Here is a 22754-nt window from a genome sequence, read left to right as displayed (position 1 = left end):
CATAATATTGGAATATCATTTCGTCGATTCTATAACTGTTGTAGTTACATACATGACATTGTATACTCAATCTGCGGACAGCATGCTGTTTCGTTCTTTTTGAACTCATCAGCGCAGCACAGAGAAAATGAGGCCGAACCTGATAGCCATTGTGTACACTGTGCACTGTGGTCCAATGGAAATACAGTGATACCTGTGTAAGACGACCGCTCAAGGGACCTTCAAAACGTGGTCTCTGTTACCAGGTGGTCTCCTTATCCAGAGTCATTTGACTGGAGATAGCAACCCTTTGTCCCGGTTGCAGTGGTCTTCTAGGATAGGTGGTCGCTTTATCCGAGTGGTCGCCTTGACAGGTTTTACTGTGCAGTCACGACTGTCACCGGAGGGTGTACCCAGTGTGCTGACTGCTCAACACCGCGGAGGCAGAGCGTAATACCAAGAGTACATAAAATGTACTCTTGGTAATATAGAACAGAACAACAAGGACAATCAAGGCTTGTTTGCTGCCACTTGAAGTTTCATGCTCTCGCAATCATCAGGCAACACAGAACTGTCATGTACACCGACATGTACAGGAAAATCTGTCAAGGTGAACTTTGACCTTTGACGCCCATTGCGGGAGGCGGTGGTAGCGCTGCTAGAGCACGATCCATAGCGACGTGTGCTCGGATTAGTACGCCATCCAAGCAGCTTGCAAGGCTGATGACCGGATCACCACTATTTTAGTCTGGTCTGCAAGCGAAGTAGCGGAGTTGCGCCGAGGCAGTCCAGCCATTCTAGTTCAGCTTCCTGCCACACTACACTCCTACTACGGGGAACTAAGTTACTTGTGGCCAGGCACCTTCGCAGCTTCGGTGACTTCTTTCACTTGTTATTTTCGCCAACGCTAGGCATATGCGGATAATGCAGGCAGAAAAATTGGCAGAATTCGGTACTTTTTCTGGTAAGTTTCATGCATGTTTGGTATGTGGATAAAGAAATGGAGCAGTCTGCCAGAAATCGAGGAATTGCCCGCCATAAGGTTTGTATGGTTCTGCTCACCGCTTTTCGAGCAGAATCTGCCATCCGCACACCCCTAGCCAACGCCTGTTACTTGCGACCAGTCGCTATGTCCGAAAACAGTCAGTGCCAGTGGTCGTGGTCGTGGAGAGCAGGATCGGTAGCCGAGTCGTATAAATACGACTCCCTAGATCCCTGAGCTCATGAGGAGCTCTACAGCGCGAAGTCGAAGAAGAAGACCATACATCGCAACGTCACAATCAAAGGTGAAAATGATGTCACAGTGTCAGTGTATGATGAGATTCTTCAATGAATCTGGTATGTTCGACCGTATCATGGTATTTTTGCACAAGAATTGTGCAACTAAACTATCAGTTACTGTTACTTTCTCTATCAGAAGCTAGCTGGCGTTGTTCGAGAATCGGAAAGCAGTTATCCGAGCTGAACGAGAGACTCGTGGAGAAGTACTTGAGGGGGCAGGGTGGACAGTCACCTCGGCTTCAGAGCTAGTTTGCCAGGGCCGAATTTGACCTGCAGATTTCTCAAGTAACTTAGTTTCATTCTCGTAGATCTGCTAGGTACTTCTACTTCTACTTTAATAGTGGACACCTGTTTCTACTAGTTTCTAAGTTCCTTGGCTCTACTTACTGCACGCATTCTGAAGGAGATACTGTAGATGAGCGCTGGAGGTGCAGTGTGGACGTAGCTGTGCCGTGTGCTTGTGCTGGGCGGTGTGAGTTGTGGGCTCGGTGAAAGCTGCACGTGAATGAAATTATTTGAACCCACACCAGTGAAGTAATTCGCGTGCACCTACTCGTACTGGCCCCAGCGGGTTGTGAGCCGTGATGTCTGGCTTCCTGAGTGGCGGTGGCAGTATGGACTCTTCTAGCGCGGCGGGAGTGTCAGTGGATGGTTACACGAACCACCACCAACAGCAGCAGAACATGGCTGTGGACGAGCTGGGCTCGCGGGCACCGTGGAGGCACAGCGTGGCCGGCGAGCATGCCTCCCTGCCCGCGCTCAGCACCGACCTGAAGAGTGCGCCGGCTCTGAAGCGCTTCGGCATCGCCAAGGAGCGCATCAGCTCGCTGTTCGCGGACGCTCGCAGTCTGCTGGAGGACAGTGTTCAGCGGCTAGCGGACGTAGGGGATTGCGGCGAGGACGTGTCGCAGTTGCTGGCCGGCACACGCTCGCTGCTGGAGCAGAACCGCAGCAAGCTGAACAACGTTTCCGAGAAGGTCAAGAGCAACCAGATGAAGGTGGCGTTCTTCGGCCGCACCAGCAACGGCAAGAGTTCGGTGATCAACGCCATGCTGCGCGACCGCATCCTGCCGTCCGGCATCGGCCACACCACAAGCTGTTTCTGCTGCGTGGAGGGCACCGGCGAAGGCACGCCGTACCTGCAGCAGAATAACTCACCGCATCGCCAGAGCGTACAGGTTAGTGGTGGCACTGGGGCTGTTGCGGCGCAATGCTCTGTTCTGATGTATGCAGTACAGGCCCGGCGCATACTAATCTATGAGCTGAGGATCACTTTTCAGCAGGCCCGGCGGAACCGGTATGGTTGGTCAGGCCATGGCCGGTCCAACGTTTTGACCACTGACGTGTGTTTACTGCTGAGGAGGTCATGTGTATACCCTCTGGCATATCATACACAAACTGTATGAAAGGCTAGGGCATGGCCGGACTGTGCAAAAACTGCTTCCGCCGGTCCTGCAATACTGCCGGTCGCCAAAGAACTGGGTGGGGGTGGGGATCAGCCTCGCAGTCCAGGCCATTCTTATTTTCGTATACTACAGACCATGCACAGTTGAATCACCGTGCACACATTGGTATGCTGTGCCAGGGTAAAATTCTAGCTTGGTCTGTTCTTCAGCGCTACCCTACAGTACTGTTTTTAAAATCGTATCTCTCTTCTCTCTTCTTCCGCGCAGTCCGGGACCGGGCACTACCCGTCCCTAACTTGGAAATAAACCCAACTCTGAATAACCTGCGTTTTGGTGGGGAAAGTGCCACGGATCTGGCATGTGACCTCACTATTTCCACAAGCATTGGCAAAAGAGTAGTAATATTTCCACTCAAACTCGCCCAAAGGGTGCCCGGTAGACCGAGATGCCCGTAACTTGCGGGTCCGGAAAAGAGAGATATGGGTGTACCAAGGCATCGGTGCTGTCACATTGAAACAGTACCTTCCTGGTATGTGTGTGTGTGCATGAATGTGTGTGTGTGTGTGTGTGTGTGTGTGTGTGTGTGTGTGTGTATGAATGTGTGTGTGTAGTACAGTATTATTATGCTAGCCTGTGTTCAGGCATATGTGTACATGTAGTATGTACACGTGCGTGGCTTTTCGCGCTGTGTAGGCAATGTCTAACTTTTTGTTGTATGCGTGTGTGTGCGTGTGTGTGTGTGTGTGTGTACTTGTGTGTGTGCACTTGTGTGTGTGTGTGTGCGCACTTGTGTGTGTGTGTGTGTCTGTGTCTGTGTGCGCGCGTGCGTGCGTGCATGTGTGTAGACTGTCCAGCAACTGGCCCACTCGCTGCACAATGAGAAGCTGGAGAGTCGCTCGCTGGTCAAAGTCTACTGGCCACGTGAGAAGTGTGCAATGTTACGCGATGACGTCGTCCTACTGGACAGTCCTGGTATTGACATCAGTCCAGATCTGGACACATGGATTGATACGCACTGCACCGACGCCGATGTGTTTGTGCTCGTGGCCAACGCCGAGTCCACGCTCATGCAGACGGTATGTTGCCAGTAGGTGTGCTGTATAAGGGCAGACCCATTGTGGTGTTAGCTTGCTGTCGTATAAACGTAATACGATCCCGTCATAAAAAGACAGACTTCTAGCTTTTAGCCATAGATGGGTCAAACTTTGGTTTTTTTTAGAATTCTTTTCGGCATTCTCCTATGGAATGAGGAAAGTGTCTGCTCCGAACGTCGGAGCTCGCGCTTCCTGCCGACTGACTTGACACTTGACTGACTCACGACTGCGTCTGGAGCACACGAGAAGCCCGTCGAACCTTTCACTTGGCAAACCTACAAGAAAGCACCACAATACACTCAATCCCCCGATGGGATGCTCTTCCTATTATGTTTCTGAATTCTATTTCTCCAAAAAGCAAACCCTATAAACAAGAGTAGGATTTCAGCCAGGGTTTCATTGGTGATGACTCTACTGGACAGTGTGTAGATGCTGAGTATATGGCTACACATTGTATGAATGGCTGTATGTCACATTATGTAAGCCAGATTCTGTATTTGGAGAATTTCAGCTAACACTTTCAGCCCATTGCGCATTGCCAAATAAGGAAGGTATGGGTAATGCATGTGAGTACGCTGGGATCAGCAATGCACTGTTCAACACCCCAGACAACCATGCCCAGGTGGCTGTGTGGGGTGTTCGCGGTACAAATTACGTCATTGTGCAATGAGCTTATCTGGATGTGCTCTGGCTTTCTGGTTGTTCCTGTTGTTCCACTGTCCTGCCTTCGTTCACAGGAGAAGAACTTCTTCCACAAACTGTCGCAGATCTCGTCCAAGCCGAACATCTTCATCCTGAACAATCGCTGGGATGCGTCGGCCACGGAGCCGGAGATGATGGAGGAGGTGCGTGGTGGTTATGTGCAGTGTGCTCTTAGGAAAGCCTGTTACGCTGCGGCCACACTATGGCTCAAGTCTCTCTCTCTCTCTCTCTCTCTCTCTCTCTCTCTCTCTCTCTCTCTCTCTCTCTCTCTCTCTCTCTCTCTCTCTCTCTCTCTCTCTCTCTCTCTCTCTCTCTCCCTCCCTCCCTCCCTCCCTCCCTCCCTCCCTCCCTCCCTCCCTCCCTCTCTCTCTCTCTCTCTCTCTCTCTCTCTCTCTCTCTCTCTCTCTCTCTCTCTCCCTTTCACTCAAAATCGCTTGGTCCTAAAAGTGATTAGGGACATACTTGGCCAGATTGTCGATTTGGCTTTATACTCTTGGGTGCGTGCACTACATGCAGCGCGTGTAGCTGGTCAACGCAGTCAAGCAACACTACTTACGATTCCCACTGCCTTGGGTGTGTGGCCGGGTATCTTTCGGGTCCTCTATGGATGATGCTGGTGCCTTGTCACCTGCCTTGTGTCAGTGTCCTATGTACTGGTTAGCTTCATAGTCTGAGTGAGTTTTAAGCTGGTGTGAGCAGAATTTGAAAGAGAATCACGTCACGTGTGAATGAGGTGCACGTGCCTGGGCATTGCTCTGATCAGCTGTTCTTCTTCTTCTTCTTCTGTGTTGTATTGTGTTCTGTGTGTGTGCTGGGTGTTGTCTGTAGGTCCGGAAGCAGCATCTACAGCGCAACCTGGAGTTCCTGTGTGATGAGCTGCAGGTGTCTAACAGAGACGAGGGCATGGACCGGGTCTTCTTCATCTCAGCCAAGGAGGTATAGCCGCAATCTTTTCTTTCGTGCGGGCCGTGATTTCCCGCCCTAATAGTAATTTGTACAGTGCTGCTCAATGAAATTCGGTCGCGTGAGTCAAGTTTGCGCCTTGCACCATTTCGCAGCGTTCGTAGGTCGGGGACTGCGAAAGGCCCGGTACATACTTCGAGTGATGCGGCTGGATTTCATTGAACAGCACTGTACTGTACAGTTGATGATCTAGGTGTTGTCAACTTGTCATGCAGTTACAAGTTCGCTCAAAAGGGATGTGCACTATTGGAGAACAAGGGGGGGGGGGGAGTGATGACGTGAATGAGAGGTAAATTATATCAAATTTCCGGTCTGTTTTCAACTGCAGGTCTTACATCTGCGCATGGTGGAGCAAGGGAAGACGTCATCAGGTAAGCTGCCTCACAGCAAGTCACGTGTGTCTACACTTGAATGCGTGTCATTGGAATGGCTGCATTCAGTGCAGTGGATTTCCAGACTCTGTGTGTGTGTGCGTGTGTGCATGCGTGTGTGCGTGTGTGTGTGGGTGTGGGTGTGTGTGTGTGTGTGTGTGTGTGGTGTGTGCTATATGGCCAGTCTTTGTTCACTTATTTCCGTGTACAGTGCCGCTCGGTGAAATCCAATCGTGTGAGTCAAATCTGCCCCCCCCCCCCCCCCCCCCCCCCCCTTTGCCCAGTTGACATGCCAGTGTTGGCAGGTCTAGGGCTGCACAGCGCCCTGCACCAGTTGACATGCCAGTGTTTTGCAGGCCTAGGGCTGCACAGTGCATTGACTTGCTTGATTGGATTTCATCGAGCAGCACAGTATGTTGTGCAGCGATGTAACTGAAGCTTCACGAAATCGTTTCTGGTTCAGTGATGCTTTCATATAGACTGCATGGCTGTTTTGATAATGGATCTAGATAGATGGGAACTGAGATGTGTTTACTTCGGCGGTGACAGTAGAAGAAGTGTAGTGAAGTGTCAGCCAATTTCTCAGGACGCGCGAGCTCTGACTCTCGGAGCAGCCAACTACTTCTAGATCAAGTCGATGTATATGTATATGATGAGAAAGCGTTTCAAGCTGGGACCAGTTTTGCTGAGTAATTGTTGTTCAGTGTTTGATAACTGGCCTGTTCTTCTCTGTGCCATGCCCCGTGGCTTGCAAGCCGATAAAACCGTTTTGTTGTGATTTTGTTGAAGTAGAACATGTGGTACCAGAGTGTGTACTTCACATTCTGCAGTCAAACACAATGCCGCGTTCTGAAGCATAGTAGTACGTAATGCAAATATGATGTGCATATGTGGGATAGCACAACGTGATCTGACTCTGCCTGCTTTGTTCTTGTTGTTTCGCTCTTTCAGTTATTCCGCTGGCGGATGGCTACCGTCTGCGCTTGCAAGAGTTTGAGCGCTTTGAGAAATCGTTTGGGGTGAGTGCATATTAGTGGCGTTCTTTCCGTTGAGAATGCCCTGTGTGTTGCGTGACTGTGTCTGACAATCTCCCAGTTGAGTCAATGTTCTGCCCTGTGCTGTGTGTTCATCGGCGAGTCGTTTCCCTTTGCTTCCATGTAGACGCTGAACGGTTATTTATTGCTGGTGTCCTGCTGTTGCTGCTGCTGCTGCTGCTTCTTTTGCTGCTGCTGCTTCTTTTGCTGCTGCTGCTGCTTCTTTTGCTGCTGCTGCTTCTTCTGCTGCTGCTGCTGCTGTTGGTGCTGCTGCTGCTGTTGTTGTTATTGTTGTCGCTATCGTTGTTATTGACTTGGTTCTTGTTTGCTTCTTGCCCCCTCACACAGGAATGTATCTCCAGTCATGCTATCCGTACTAAGTTTGGTGAGCCGGCTAGGGCAGGCTTGAACATGGCCTCACACCTTCAGGACTCGCTTGCCAACTTCAAACAGCAAATCATCCAACTACGGTAAGACTCGAGAACACGATGAAAGGTTCCCTGGAGGATGAGCAAGACATAATTACTCTCTTTTTCTTTTCAGAAAGCAAAGCTTTCGTGTTCCCGTGTTGGGACGTCTTATAAGGTTTAGACTGTGGTTACATGCTCTACCGTGCCTTGACGTGAGTGTCTGCATCTCGTGTGTGTGTGTGTGTGTTTTTTTTCTACAAAATCCACATATCTCCAGACACTGGGGTGAATGATGGAGTGTGGTGTGTGTATGTGTGTGTGCGCGCGCGCGCGCACGTGTGTGTGTGTGTGTGTGTGTTTGTGTATGTGTGTATGTGCGTGCGTGTATGTATGTATGTGTGCTATGTATGTGGTGTATACGTGCATTCATGCATATCTGCCATTGTCTGGTGTTGTTTCCCTGACAACAGCGAGGGCTGCGAGACGAGTCTGCGCGAGTGTCGCGACAGCCTGCAGACACTGCGGCGCGAGGCGGAGGCGTGCCGGCAGGAGTGGAATCACCGCATCCAGCACATGCGCTCGCACGCCCAGGACCAGGTTGCCACGGCAGTGTCCAATGAGCTCCGCCGCCTCTGGAGCATGGTCGAGCAGTTTGACTCTCCGGTGGCGTTTCAAGAACAAGACACGCTGGCCTATAAGATGGTAAAGACCTGGTTGCTTTGCCACCGTGATTGCATGATGTGGTGTAGGGTTTTAGCTAGTGCATGTATGTCTTTTGGGGACGGAGCGTGTCGTGTGTAGGTGGTAAGTCGGGTGCTTGTGTGTGCGTGTGTGTGCGTGGTGCATGTGTGTGTGTGAAGAGAGTGTAGTTGGTATCTATCTCCAGACCCGTTTCATCTGTACCCTGTGCCCGAGAGAGTCTTCATGACGTTGTGAACTTGTGATCATGTGCCGCCGGGCAGGACTTCATTCTCACCTTCTCCCTCTGCGCGTATGTGTGTGTGCGTGTCTGTGTCTGTGTACATGTGTGTGTGTGCGTGTGCGTGGCTGGCATTTGGGTTGTTCTTCGCAGGAGTTGTGCGAGCACATTTCGGCAAATCTTGGCCAGCAGCTCCTGACGAACTGTTCGCAGCAATTGTCACGTGATTGCGTTGCAGCGCAGCAGGAAATGTTCGGTAAGCTTCCTACCTAGGATGGCAAGACGCAAATTGTTTATTGATTTTTTCATTCATCCTGGTGGTGACGGTCAAATTTTTCTCAGACTTTTCCTGTTTACATCTTTCCCTCAAACCAATGAATGATTCATCGTACAGTAGGATTGGCTGACCTGGATGAACAGCGTACTGCTGGAGATTGTCTCACTTTGTGGATGCAGCCAGAACCAGACTGGCCACGCTTTGCTTTCTCAGCACCTCATGCAGGCTTTCCATGCTGTCAGGGGCGTCACACATGCTACCATCATTTCAGGATAATCTGCCCAATTCATCCGAAAAGCAATGAAAGAGCGCTAAATCGTGTTGGCTGAAAAATCCCCCCCACGGGCTCCGGTAGCACCAATCCATACTGCCCTGTGTTGGCTGAACCCCCCCCACGGGCCCGCGGTAGTACCAATCCACACTGCCCTGTGTCGGCTGGCAATTCCCCCCTCCACCCCCGGGCCCCTGTAGTATCACTCCACATTGCCCTGTGACGGCCCTGGCTGTTTTTGGCCATACTGCTTGTTCATGTACGTGCACATTGTCTCCTTCTTTGTTTGTGTGATGTGTTGTGTTGTGTAGACCGTTTGCAGCGTGTTATTCCGCCGGCTGTGGCTGTCCTGTCCTCGACAATGTTTATTAGGTATGCACGGTGTGTGTGTGTGTGTGGGTGTATGGGGGGGGGGGGGGGGGGTCTGTGTGTGTGTATGTGTTAGTTAAAGTTCACGCATGGATGCACGCATACACATGCATGTATGCGCGCACACACTCGCACGCACATGCATACACTCATGCATGCATACATGCACGCACACACACACACACCTGGTCCTGGCCCTGGTAAACACTGCCATTACGGTCGATCACGTGTCCCCTTGCGGGGCCGACAATATGGAACGACGAGCGACGGCAGTCCGCTGAGAGAGAGAGGTCAGGGACTCAGGGACCATGTTCGAGAGAGCCATCTCTGGCAGCTATGGACCTGGCGTATCATCGGAAACGATTCCTTTCACGGCTGCCGCTTGAACTGGTCCATCACTCTCCACAACAGAGCGAACATTCCATAAGCCAATGCTCAGAGTCGTTCCAAGTCGTTGTCTTCATGCTGTAGTTTGCTCCACTCGCGGGCTTGCAAGGCCTCGCGAAAGACTCCGAGGTGGGGGCGACGAGGAGAGTGTCGGCATCGTAACTATCCGACCACATCTCCTGTCGATGAAGACCCCACCTCAGGCACTGTTGGCCTGGACGGCTGGGGACATTCCAGGCCGTCCACAACGGCGAGAACAAGCACGGACGGAGGCCAGAAACAAGAGCCCAAAAAGTACAACCGTCCTCGACCAGAGCAGAAAACACACACACACACACACACACACACACACACACATACACACACACACACACACACACACACACACACACACAGGCTAAAACAGTGGATTGTTTATAAATCTTGTAATTCTTCCTGACCTGGAATCAATCTGTCCCTGTTTCACAGGCCAAGTTTTCGCATCACTCACGACTTGGATATTGTGAATCTTTGCTCGGACTTTGAAGCCGATCTGCGATTCCAGTTTCGCTTTGGATGGACAGCTCTAATTCAGTGGCTTGCTGGTGGTGGAAGTGTACAGAGGTTTACCATCTCAGCCGTACCAGCATTGGTGAGTGGGCTTTCTCTCTCTCTCTCTCTCTCTCTCTCTCTCTCTCTCTCTCTCTCTCTCTCTCTCTCTCTCTCTCTCTCTCTCTCTCTCTCTCTCTCTCTCTCTCTCTCTCTCTCTCTCTCTCTCTCTCTCTCTCTCTCTCTCTCTCTCTCTCTCTCTCTCTCTCTCTCTCTCTCTCTCTCTCTCTCTCTCTCTCTCTCTTTCCACTGTGAGCTCTTTGTGGTTTTTGCTGACTTTCACCTTTCTCTGTGTGTATGTACATTGCATGATAGATGCGAACAGCCAGCATCAGCGGTCGTAGCAGTAGCAGCAGGACGTCACATGACGTGGAAGCCGGCAGCATGTCCTCGTTTGGCCTCCCGCCAGGCAGCGCAGCAGCGGGGTCAGCAGCTGTGCCCGACGGCAACACGGCCGCTCAGAATGCAGCCATGGTGCAGAGCTTGCAGAGTGGCATGATGATGGCGTCCAGTGTTGCGGCACAAGCACCCTGGCTTATGGTCGGTGTCGGCGTTCTCGTGAGTACAACATCGCAATCATAATCATTGCCCAGCGCGCATACAAAAACAAGAGCATTAAAAAAAAAATACTACAGTGGTCCCTTTCTAATCCGGCATCATCTGTGCTGTTGAAATTCTTTCTGGATTTAGGGAGGGTGCTGGATTAGGAAGGGTGCTGGATTAGGGAGGGTGCTGGATTAGAAAATCTGATTTACTGCTGCAGTGGGCATGAAAAGGACATTTTGGTTGCTGAAAATTATGCTGGTTTACAGAGGGTGCTGGTTTATAGAGGGTGCTGGTTTATAAAGTGCTGGATTAACCCTTTCACTGCCAGCTGACCACTCAAGGTGACAAGGCGCTCCCTGCCAGGCTGTCAGCTGAGCTGTACACCCGTACCCCTCCCTGCCAGGCACTTTTTACCTCCAGCTCGAAAAATCGAAAGGCCTACTTTTCCTGGATTTTTTGGTACTTTCTGTACGGAATATCGCTTTCCAAAGTATACATCGTAGGTAGACAACTCACAAAGGAAGCCATTGCCGTCGAAAAAAATCGCAAAATCCGAAGTACAAACGTGCTGCGCGATCGCCAGCCGCTGTGCAAAAAATGCGTGTCATGTCATGCGAAAGTGCGCCGTGCGCCGCATGCGCTACATACACTATGTACACGATCGGCCCGGACACTCGCGAAGTAAAGTTAGTTAGTTGTTGTTTTGGAGAGAGAAGCAGATCCTTTTTTCGTTCGCAGGGATTAAAAGATATGCCAGTGGACAGGAGAGCTACAACACTGGAAGCAGAAGAGATGGCTTGCGGAATCTTCTCTATCTTCGTGGCAACAGGACTTCAGTTGCGAGAGACTTTCGTCCTGTCGTTGCGGACGAAATTCTTGTTGCTGCCACCAGAAAACTCGGAGAACGAAACGATCGTAAGTCGTTTGGTGAAGCGGATCGTGTCGGTGAACGGCTGCGGAATGTTCTGCCGCCATGGTGGTCGTTTGTTCTCCCAATTAGCAGCAGTCCAAATACTTTTCAACTTTGGAGAGTGAAGCGCTTCCCTGTTCCGTTGACAAGCGCGGCGTTCGCGGGTGTAATTCACTTTCGCATCAGCTTGCAGTAGATCGTCAGGTATTGAGCCAGAGGTAGGTGTCGTTGTAGAAAGAATATAATTATGTTGTAGCTGACATACCTGTAGTGTCTCTTGACCGTGCTGGTCGCCATTGTAACGTGGTAGTTCTTAGAAAATTTTAGTTCTGGACCCAGTGACCGCCGCCAGCACTGTTTCCGTCAAGTTTGCAGTGAATGCGTGCGCGAGGAATCTATCGTCTGGTTGTCTCTACCCGTGACTCCAACCGCCTATCGCAACGGATAGCCGCCTGGAGTCTTGGGTAGTAGCTAGGCATCAAGTCTGAACCAAATTCCATGCTCCGTGCAATGAAAGTTGACGGGAAAGAGGAAAATACTCGCACCGACTCAGCGAGGTGGAAGTGCGTGAGAACCGGTTTCTTCCTCGCCGATCGGCTAAAAATCGGATGCGCATTTTCAACGACGCTGGTTCGATTTTTTTCAAATGGCAACCCATACTTCTGGAAGCGTATTTCGATGGGTATGGACATCTTCCAGGGCCCAGTGGCCGTCTACCACGGCTAAACATCTCCAATATTCGAAAATAGAGGCACAAACTGGGTGAGGTCTGCCTGTCGACGGAAGTCGACAACAGCACTGGGGACTGCATGTTTACTCGTCGACGCAAGTCGACAATGGCACTCGGAGTGCATGAATGCGCTGTCGACTGCAGTCGACAGCGGCAGTGAAAGGGTTAAAGAGGGATAACTGTAGTAGCACTAGGACTACTGTATATCAACCAATTTTCGCTGGTGATTTAATTTCGCTGGTTTCGCCGCTTGGTACCAACCGGCCAAAGTAAATCGTAGGCCAAAGTTTGTCTTTGAGGGAGGTAGGCTCCTCCTACACAAAGCACTCATTTGCATTCACGAAGTCATTTGTAGTTGACTATTGTGCAAAATCTGAGTGTCAGTTGATTGAATTGAATATTAAAACATGTTTATCGGATAATTGACATTGGCCTTCAGCCAAATACTCTTCCTTATTCAAAACAACAGTGCCTAAGTTTTTTGTCTGCATTACAAACAATGATAATATCATTATTTGTAATGCAGACAAAAACTTAGGCACTGTTGTTTGTGATCGGTATGATATTATCATAACGATCACTATTATAAAGGGGTCGTCCATTGTTATCAATCTTTTGCACAAAACGAAAAAGTTTCGTTTATGGGTAGGTGGGTCGAGGAGAGTTTCGTTATGAAAAAATTGATAGCTGAAACATCAATCCATTCTAACTGCCAAATCGATATATTTTTTCGTTCTGGGAGGTGGGTGGGTGGGGGAGGTCATAGCTAAACTTTTTTGTTTCGTGAAAATTATCGATAACGCCGGATGGCCCCTAAGGTAGCTGGGGTCGATGTAGCTGGTGTGCTGTCACGGATTCGTGCAAGGGATGACTCTCTTGTAAAATCGTTGTAACACTGTTTGTGATAGTATGCCTCTCTTGCAATGAGGCTACTGACTGCTGAAATGGCAATCGAAATGCCCTCGTCCTTCCGTATGGCAGCAGCTTTTCTCAGCCTTTCCTCAGCTTCGAATGTCAAAATCTGCGAAGTACTCTGCTTTTTGTTGGTACCTGGTATTCTTTTCTGGATGGATCCACAAAATATGCAATTCTTCCTTCCTGGCTCGATATGAGGAACTTCAACGGACTGGCGAGTACTGCGCTTGTTTAGGGACTCTGAAGAAGCAGGCGAGGACGCCATGAGCTGGACGACAAAGGCCTAACACAACGCGCAATCATTGCTTGACATAAGGAAAGGAAGAACAGGAAATGGCTGTACGTGCAATCAGAAATTTGACAATGTGTTCGCCGTCACCTGATCACTCAGTTCAAAATTTCCAAATTCTGCGTGGCGTGCATCACGTGATCCGTTTTGAGCAGTTTCCGTGCTTGCTCAGAATCCCCGTACACGACAGCTGTGCATATTTGACAGCTGTCGAACCCCCCTCAATTCCACGCGAAAGGACAAATCCCCTGACACCAAACCTACATCATTGTGCTCATAAAGGAACACTCTATCACGTAGAGTCAACAAACCTTGGTACCCCATCAGCGGGAACGAAATTTTTTTGGAGCATTTTTTCCGCTTTGGCCTGCGGACTATGTTTACATTTGTCACAATGCGTACATTGGCGGCCCACTTGTACGATCACAGTTCGGCCCCTCTTGCATAAATTGTGTTATTTTGTCAATTTTGTCTCTCACTTTGATGATTATTCTCTGAAATATGAAACTGGTCAGTAAACAACTGCAAATGACTTTGTGAATGAAGATGAGTGCTTTGTGTAGGAGGAGCCTACCTCCCTCAGGCAAATGATGCATAATTTAGTCATGGCTGCATGTGAGAGCAACAAATACCGATCAATTTCTTTTGTGAAAACCCCAATTGGCCAAAGTTTAATGACGGCCAAATGTTTCATTTCGAGATTGGCCAAAGTTTCTCACCGGCCAAAATATGTTGATTTACAGTACTACTAGTACTAGCAAGAGTACATAAACCAGAGTGTGCAACTCGGGATGGTTCCTGTGGGAGCGTAATTCGTGCAGTACGTCATTTCTGACGACATGGTAAACCACAGGTACGGTGAAAAGTTGCATAACCAGTCGCGGTGGTGCAGGTCACTGAGTTTGTCCTGATTTCGGTTTTTTGATACGGATAGCTGGCGACTTTACTTGGCTTATTTCCGGGCTATGAAACATGAAAATTTGAGCTGTACGCAAGTCGCGGCTTGGCTGACCTCATCAGGGTGACGTGCACGAACTGCGCTGTTTCAGATCTGATATGCACAGTTGCACACTCTGGTTTATGTACTCTTGGTACTAATACTAGTAGTAGTACTACTACTACTGAACTTCGCCTTTATTTGAAAACAAACCGGGTGTCGGAATGAAGAAACCGAAAGGCGCAAGCAAAGAAGGCAATGGTGACAAATCCAGTCAAGTAAAATAGGAAAAATAAAAATAAAATAAATGGGAAAATTCCATCAGAAAATAAAATAAAATAATCAAGCCAACTAGGGAATACCAAAACAAAGAGTACTAGTAGTAGTTTCCATTTAATACAGTGGTCCCTCTATAATCCGGCACCATTTGTGCCACGGAAATTCTGCTGGATTAGGGAGGGTGCTGGATTAACAAATCGGATTTTCTGCTAGAACATGCATAAAGAGGACATTTTGGCTACTTAAAATTGTGCTGGTTTATCGAGGGTGCTGGATTAGAGAGGGACGACTGTACTAGTAGTCCAAGGAAAGGGACTTGCTTGCCACACAGGAGCTCTCGCATTTTTCCACCGACTTGACTTGACACTTGTGCAAGCTCCGGTGCGAGGAGCAAACACCTTTTCCTATGAAATCATCGCCGAAGTCGCTACCACTATCTGATAAGAATAGCCCTGCAGTACTCAAGTTTAGTCCACGCCTGTCCGTTGAGTTCTCACGTGCATTTGAAGCAATGTGTCATTTGTCATTTGCCGCCATACACCATCATAGTGTGCAGTGTCCTACCGTTTTCTAAGCATGTTTCAGATTTTATTGTTGTACGCATGGCCTATGTAAACATGCAGGATACTATAAGGGGCCATCCGTAAACACCGATATTTATTTAGAAACGAAAACTAGTCATTTCTCTTCAAACCCCCCCCCTCTCCCCCCTCCCTGAGAAACGAACACATACAAACGGTACGTGGTATCGATATTCTCTCTTTTTTTTCTTGACGTGCCCGTACGTACAAACTGTGCATCAATATTTTTCGACAAACGAACAGGCGCTCAACCCCCTCCCCCCCCCCCTAAACGACTAGTTTTTGTTTCTAAATAAATAACAGTTACTATATTTACGGATGGCCCCTAAGTCAACAAATAATCGGCGTATATTTATTTTTCGGCTATTTTCGGCCGGGTCATGTTTGGCCGAAATTTTGTGTTGCAAGGTTCGGTATAACAGCAAGAGTCCATAAACAAGAGTATGCAACTGTGATCTCTTTTCTATGGGCCAGATGCGCGGCGCGCTGCCTTCATTACATCATTCAGCTGCAGTCCGCGAACTGCGGAAAATCAAACACCGCACTTTCCCTATGGTTTGAAATGAACTTTCGTATGGAACTGGAGTTCCCTCGCCAAAATTTAGAGATCGCGTAGGTACTGGAACGACTCGAGCAAAAACGGATTGGCTCGAACGAGAAATTGCGGGTTTGAGTGCATGCTTTCAGAGCATGATGAAGGCAAGTTACATAATGAAGGCAGCGCGCCGCGCACTGACCCCTAACCACAGTTGCATATTCTTGTTTATGCACTCTTGGTGACAGTGTATACAGGCAGCAGCAATACAGGCCGAAAATTTGATGCGGCCGAAATGGGCTTGAGCCCTTGGTGGTCGAAATTTGATGCGGCCGAAAATTTGTAGACTTAAAGTATTGGTTTCTTTAGTCTATGGTTCAATATACTGGTAGGGACTGGAGATGTTTGATAGGTCCTGTTTCAACAAGCTGTCATTGGGATTGTGGTGTTCATGTCCTCTCATGATGATCTGTGCTCTGTGTGTGTATGTGTGTGTGTGTGTGTGTGTGTGTGTGTGTGTGTGTGTGTGTGTGTGTGTGTGTGTGTGCTGTGTGTGTGTGTGTGTGTGTGTGTGCGTACGCACGTGTGTGTGTGTGTGTGTGCGCGCGTGTGTGTGCGCATGTGCGTATATGTGTTTGTGTTTATGTCTATGTATTCCCCCATACAGATGTTCAAGGTTGTTGGATGGCGTGTGGTTGTCAGTGGTGTGGGTATCTACGGCAGTCTGTACGGCTATGAGCGGATCTGCTGGACAACACGTGCTAAAGAACGGGCCTTCAAAGAACAGGTCAGAACACTATGCAAGGACAGACAGACAGACAGACAGACAGACAGACAGACAAACGGACAGACAAACGGACAGACAAACAGACATACAGACAACAGTTGATAGCGTTGGACCACACAACAATAGGAAAGACTGGTATGGCTGGACCAACCAAAAACAGCTTCCGCCGGTATTGCTGAATGCTGTTTAGGAACATAGAGGATAAGCAAGGCTGGACTCCGTAGAAATACTGATACGTTTTCGACCAGTCCGTGTCTTCTAGCCATCTTTCGAAGACTGTCACACAAGAGAGGCGAAAATCGAGAATGTTTGATGAGATTCTCTTAGATAACGTAATTTAGGCATGAGTGTGTATGCCTGGGTGCGAGAGGAACAGTCTGATAGCTGGGCGGACAGCAACGGTTTCCAACCATCAACTATAGGTCACCCGTGTGGGGTAGTGCCTTCGCTGTTTGCGTTGTGCAGAGCTCACAGACGTGTCTGTTTGAGCACTCCGGCAAGGTACGTTTGGGCCTGGTTTTAATCTGGCTTTGGAAATTTATTTTTCATTGCTACCAGGTTTGGCCTCATTTTCTCTGTGCTGCGCTGACGAGTCCACAAAGGACGAAACGGTTCTGTCCGCAGATTGAGGTGACATTTCATGTACATATAGGTGTATGGACAGTCTAACAGTGCGGTATAACGCACCCCGAACACAACAGACTGTTCTCTTTTCTTTAGAATGTAAAGAGTACTTTACTTAGACACTGCATATCCTTTTATAATCATTTGGCTGTGATACTGTACCGGATATTGAGTACTGTTCCGGATATAAAGACAGAACATGTACAGATGTTTGACAGGGCACATGTACGTTACACTGAAGTTTCACGGTAACTGTTGGGCCTTTTTGTGCCTGCTGCTTGTACATACATGTGCACGTGTGCGCGCGTGTGTGTGTGTGTGTGTGTGTGTGTGTTTGTCTGTCTGTCTGCCTGCCTGTCTGTCTGTCTGTCTGTCTGTCCTCTGTGCAGATGGTATATTTTGTAACCGAGAAACTCAAGGTTGCAGTGTCGTTCATCAGTAGCAGCTGCAGTAGTCAAGTACAGCAGTAAGTACTAGCACTGCCACTAAGCCTTGATAGTACACTCCATTCATCCACAGTAGTCGCACTCTTCTTACAGTTGCCTAGGAGACAAGAATGCGATACCGTAAAACATGTTATTTTCGGTGTAACTTTAATTTCGGTGATTTCGGTAGAGAAAACAGGCACCTAAATTTAAATTACACCTAAAAGGCACTAGAGTATGCACTGTACATGTATGCGAACGGAACGCTGTTCACCTAATTCTACATTCCACCTGAAACCTGGCAGGTTCCTGGCACCGAAATTGTAATGCACCTAAACTGACATGTTTTGCAGTAATACGAACCGGAATCCAATAGTATGTTTGCAGTGGTAGTTGCTTTCCCGGCGGACACCTTGACTAGGCTGATCATGAATGAGGTCAGTCCACTGTCAGCAGTGCCAGTAGAGTTCGCTGGCGTGGCGGTGTTGGTGGTGGTTTCCTCCTTTGTATATCTTATCAGAGTGTGTGCAGTACTAGGGTGAGTTCCACTGGTTGTTGTAACCCGAAGTCTCATGCCTAGCAATCGTCAGACAACCTGTGTGTGTGTGTGTGTGTGTGTGTGTGTGTGTGTGCGTGCGCACGTATGTGCTCGCGCATGCGTGCATATGTGTGTGTGGATGAATGCGTGTCTGTTTTGTCGGTATTGTGCGCTAGGCAACTGTCATCTTCACGTGACCAGTTATCAGGTGAACTGAACACAGCACAGAACAGTCTGCAGAGGCAGCGCGTGGCACTCGAACATAAGATTGCTCATCTTGTTCGTCTGGAGGCAGAGATGCAACAGCTGCTGTAAGTCAGGGGAACACTGGTGTCACCGTCTCCGCTATGCTGTGTGTGTGTGTGTGTGTGTGTGTGTGTGTGTGTGTGTGTGTGTGTGTGTGTGTGTGTGCCACCCTGCCAGAAGGCTGCCCTCTTGCCAAAGCATTTTGGTTTTGCACTAGTTTCGGCTCCACAATCCAGCGTGTCGTTACTATTATAGCTTTCATGGCTGAGGTTGTTGGTATGTCTGTTGGCCCTGGGTTCCCAGTACCCAGTTGCCGAGGCTGGTTGTAAAATAACTCCAATTTCACTTCAAGGTACCAGTGCATCTAGTCTCTGCTTCTATCAAAGCAGCGTGCTGTCTATACTGGTTACCCCAGCAAGTATAGGGTGCATAGGTAACTGTCTTGTCCGTCCTATTCCGATGTACTCCGTGTGGTGTAGACCAGATGTGCATTGAGGGGTCGATTCACATGACTTCGCCAGTTGTGTGGATTAGACAGTTATCTGGCGCTTGTCTTGATCTGTTTCAATCAGAACCAGACCCGCTATCGTTGCTATAAAGAGAAAATCTGTGGGTGCACATCCAGTGCATTTGCAGATTTGCATGCTTCTCTTGCAACGGGCGTATACATGGTACATGGTGTGTGTGCATTAGTGTTGAAACGATCTCACCGGATACTCGTTAGCTCGCTCGCCAGAAACTCGGCTCGTTTGTGCGGCCAGCTCGTTTGCACTAACGAGCACCGTACACCGTACTCCGTACACATGGCAGTACATGTCGACCGGGCCCGCGAGGCCGGGAGTCGTAATAATATTTTACGACTCCCTGGTCGATCGAGAGTCCATGGGGGATCCAGTCCCACGCAAAGTGAAAATCACTCGCAGTTACAGTAACTGTATGCCTGCATGGCACTTGAGTTGTTTCAGTTGTCGTTGCAGCTTTGGTGGACTCTACTGATGTCTTGTTCCGCACCTGCTGACCTGTCGCAGGATATGCTTCGGTCACCTCTCCATTCGAGTGAAAGTTACGCTAAGTCGTTTGGAAGTTTTCTCCCGCGATGCAGCGAAGACCAGGGCTACTTGCAATCTTTGCAAAACGGTCTATTCTTACAAAGGCTACTCGACGACGGCGCTGAAAAGAAATCTTGACACCAAACAGCAGTCCGTAGTGAAGCAGCAGCAACCCCAAATGCCGGCGGTGATAATTTGAGCCAGCTGAAAAAATCGAACTTAGAAAATTGTTTATTCAAAAAATCATATTTGCCACATCAATGAAACTCGTTAGCTCGCTCGATAGCTTGCTCGTTAGTGGAACTGATCGCTCGTTTGTTATAGATACGCTCGTTTCAACACTAGTGTGCATGTTTGCATGCTTGTATTCTGCTCTTTTTGTGCTTGTAGTGGACTGACCAGTTTTCACACTTGTGCACGTGTGTATGTGTGTGTGTGTGTGTGTGTTTGTGTGTGTGTGTGTGTGTGCGTGCGTTTGCCTTTGCAGGAACCTCGCTTCGTTCTCACGTGGTGGTTTTGAGAGGTTCATGAACGAGCTGAGTGGCTTGGTGGATGACTGAGACCAGAGGGTGAATGTTTTAAAACAGCTTACGTAGCATCACCACCGTGCTGGCAAAGCGTTCAGCTCATCTCAATGCTCTTCTGGAGTACTGGAGTACTGGACTCAGTGTGCTCTATGTGCTATGGCTGTTGTTCAGTGCTTGTGGAGGCTCTAAACACGCTTGTGTTGTCCCTACACAGTAAACACACATGCACACACACACACACACGCGTGCACACACACACACGCGCACACACACACACACACACACACACACACACACACACACACGCGTGCACACACACGCACTCGTGCACACACACACACGCATGTGCACGCACATAATCCGTGCTGAGAGACGATTGCTGGCGTTGTTGGTGCACGTCCGGTTTTCGCGTCGTGGCATGCTGGCGCCCATGCCAGCAGTCACTGGTGGATTTGTGTGTCGAGGCGCGCGCGCATGCACGAGTGCGCCAGCGAGTGTGTTGCAGAGCTTGCCAAGCGCCAGTGTACGAGATGTTACTCGTATCAACGAGTAACATTCCGTTGGCCGTGTTTCATCCCTGTGAAAATGATCTGGCCGCTGCCTGAGGATAATGTGCTTTGCTTGGCGTACTGTGGCCGCTGTGCCTGGCTGCTGCTGATTGGCTGTAGCCATGGGAACTACACCGCTTGACCGGAGCAAGCCTGCGTGTGCTGGCGTGTTCTGTTGCCATGTGGCATGGACTGGATGCGTGTGTGTGTGTGCATGTGTGTGCGTACGTATGCACGTGTATTGGTGCATACACATGTCCGCCTAGTCATCATGCCGGCATCAACTCCGCAGCTCGTTGCTGCAAGTTGCTTTTTTTGCATTGCATAATTTTTGATTCTAGTTTGTGCGGGGCGGGGGTGCACACGTGTCGGTACATGAGGACACTACAGTACTCGGCGGCCGTAGAAAGACTTTTGCTATTTTTGTGTTTCTTCCTTCTTTCTTGTGAATGTGCGTTAGGCGCCGGAAGCACAGGTTTTATTTGAGTTTAGCTTTCTTTTCTTTATTAGAATTTACAATATTAGAATTTGGATGTAATGAGTAGCTCCTTGAGTAATCATATTACACCATCTGGTCAACCTTGGTTCATCTTGGATCGGCCGATGTGCTTATGATGCAGCTAATGTGTAATCACGTGACTATTACAGCATCCCACCAGCATCATGCCGGTATCACATCATTGGCATCAGTTTGTGTGTTTGTATACGCGTAGACCTACGTGAGTGTGCGTTTGTGTGCCTTACCAAAAGTCTTTCTCAAAACATATTGCAGTTCTAGAGATAGTAAATGAAGTCGGTTGCTCCTACGTAGAACCCACGCTTCCTGCCGAACTTGACACTTGACCGACTCGCGACTGCCATCGGGAGCAAGTGAAAGGCCTGTGGCACCTTCCACTCCGCAAGCAGGCAAGAGAGCACCACTCCCTCGGGCTCAATGCACAGTGTTTTGTGCTATTCACCCCTCAACAGTTGAGCTGGAGGAAGCTGAGTGAGGAAGATTGTGCCTGATGCAATGCTGCCAAATAGTTTTCGCCCAAAATCTGACACCTTTTGCCGCTAAACCTGGTCACATGGTGCGAATTTTTCCTATTAGCACATTTTTTCAGAGAATTCAAATTATCGCCCAGAATAAGAAGAGATTTCGCTTCGTTGCCATGGTAACCAACACGGCGCCCAGCAGTTCTCATGAATTTTGTAATGCACTGTGCATGAGTGCTTTTACTACCACATGTACAGTGGTTTGTGTGTGTGTGTGTGTTCAGTTGCGATCAAAAGTGAAAATACATGTACAGGGCTTCTGCATGGGAAAGTACTAACCTCTGACATTTTGGCTGCTTTTCGGACATACTTTTTTTTCCGGACACACTGGTATCCTTTTTCGGACCGGTTTTCGGAAGAGCCTTCAAAAATCGGACGATTTGGCAGCACTGCTGATGACTCGTGATGAGCACCACCAAGAGTACATGAAAACCGGTTTTCATGACTCTTGTAACACCACTTGACCCAGGCCAAACCATCACCATGGCAGGGATACAAGCTACAGAGGCGCTCCGTTTCCAGCGCGATAAACACGTCTTGTATTGCGTCTGCTTCGCACCACTCCATTCCGCGACTCTGACTGACGCTGCTGCCTGGGGCCTCGCCGAGCTGTTTTTCGCGCTGGAAACGAGAAGATCAGGTCAGAGGTGAGAAGGATCCGTACAATGTTCGATCTCTCAAAATTAATGGTAGACCTACACTTCTCATAGCAGCCACGCTTCTCCAGTTCGTAGCGCGGGTAGCAGGAAGGTACTTTTTCCTTCTTCTTTTTTTACGAGAAACCACGAACCTCGAGAACAGAATAATACTGCATGATAGAGGTGGCTGCAGTCGCAGTTGTGGTGGTGAAACTGGAGGATACTGAGCTCGGGCGATCTGAGGCAATCTGAAACCGCTAGCATATAGGGCTAAACACCCGTACATGAAAAAAAGTGCCGTCGAATTGCCCACCCCACTCGCTGCTATGAACAACTGTAGCCTGGGCGTCCGTGATTGCAGAGCGGAAGGATTCCCGCGTTGCTGGCTGCAGCTGGGGCCCAATGTTGACGTTGTGGGCGACACGCTTCTTCAGACTAGCCATAGCATCCCGGACCCCATTGTGTCCTGAGGGAGGGAAACCCCCATGCAAGCCAAGGAGCATCACAAAAATTAATCATGGACGATCAGTGGTGAACTGAGGATGCACCAGCAGCACACGG

General features: G+C 49.1%; 1 protein-coding gene across 1 annotated transcript; it reads left to right on the top strand.

Annotated features, from left to right (window-relative positions):
- The first annotated feature begins 1249 nt into the window (after positions 1–1249).
- Positions 1250–21197, top strand: LOC135825279 (mitofusin-2-like). The gene is made up of 16 exons (XM_065338018.1): positions 1250–2438; positions 3512–3742; positions 4498–4605; positions 5291–5398; positions 5754–5796; positions 6748–6815; positions 7179–7300; positions 7711–7942; positions 8313–8415; positions 9019–9079; positions 9932–10094; positions 10367–10609; positions 16441–16560; positions 17574–17650; positions 18324–18458; positions 19930–21197. Exons 1-16 carry the CDS (start codon positions 1845–1847, stop codon positions 20000–20002), a joined length of 2481 nt encoding a protein of 826 aa, XP_065194090.1. The 5' UTR covers positions 1250–1844; the 3' UTR covers positions 20003–21197.
- The last annotated feature ends 1557 nt before the right edge of the window (positions 21198–22754 follow it).

Source organism: Sycon ciliatum, chromosome 9 (genome assembly GCF_964019385.1).
Source record: "Sycon ciliatum chromosome 9, ocSycCili1.1, whole genome shotgun sequence".
Classification (NCBI taxonomy): Eukaryota; Metazoa; Porifera; class Calcarea; order Leucosolenida; family Sycettidae; genus Sycon; species Sycon ciliatum.
This window is presented reverse-complemented; position numbering and strand designations above follow the sequence as displayed.

What these genes read in the sequence shown, in the direction of transcription:
- LOC135825279 (XM_065338018.1), top strand. Translation starts at nt 1,845, where the DNA reads ATGTCTGGCTTCCTGAGTGGCGGTGGCAGTATGGACTCTTCTAGCGCG. An exon ending in GCTTTGAGAAATCGTTTGGG is followed by an intron (nt 6,816 to 7,178) that starts GTGAGTGCATAT and finishes CCCCTCACACAG; the next exon opens with GAATGTATCTCCAGTCATGC. An exon ending in TGCAGTAGTCAAGTACAGCA is followed by an intron (nt 17,651 to 18,323) that starts GTAAGTACTAGC and finishes ATTGTGCGCTAG; the next exon opens with GCAACTGTCATCTTCACGTG.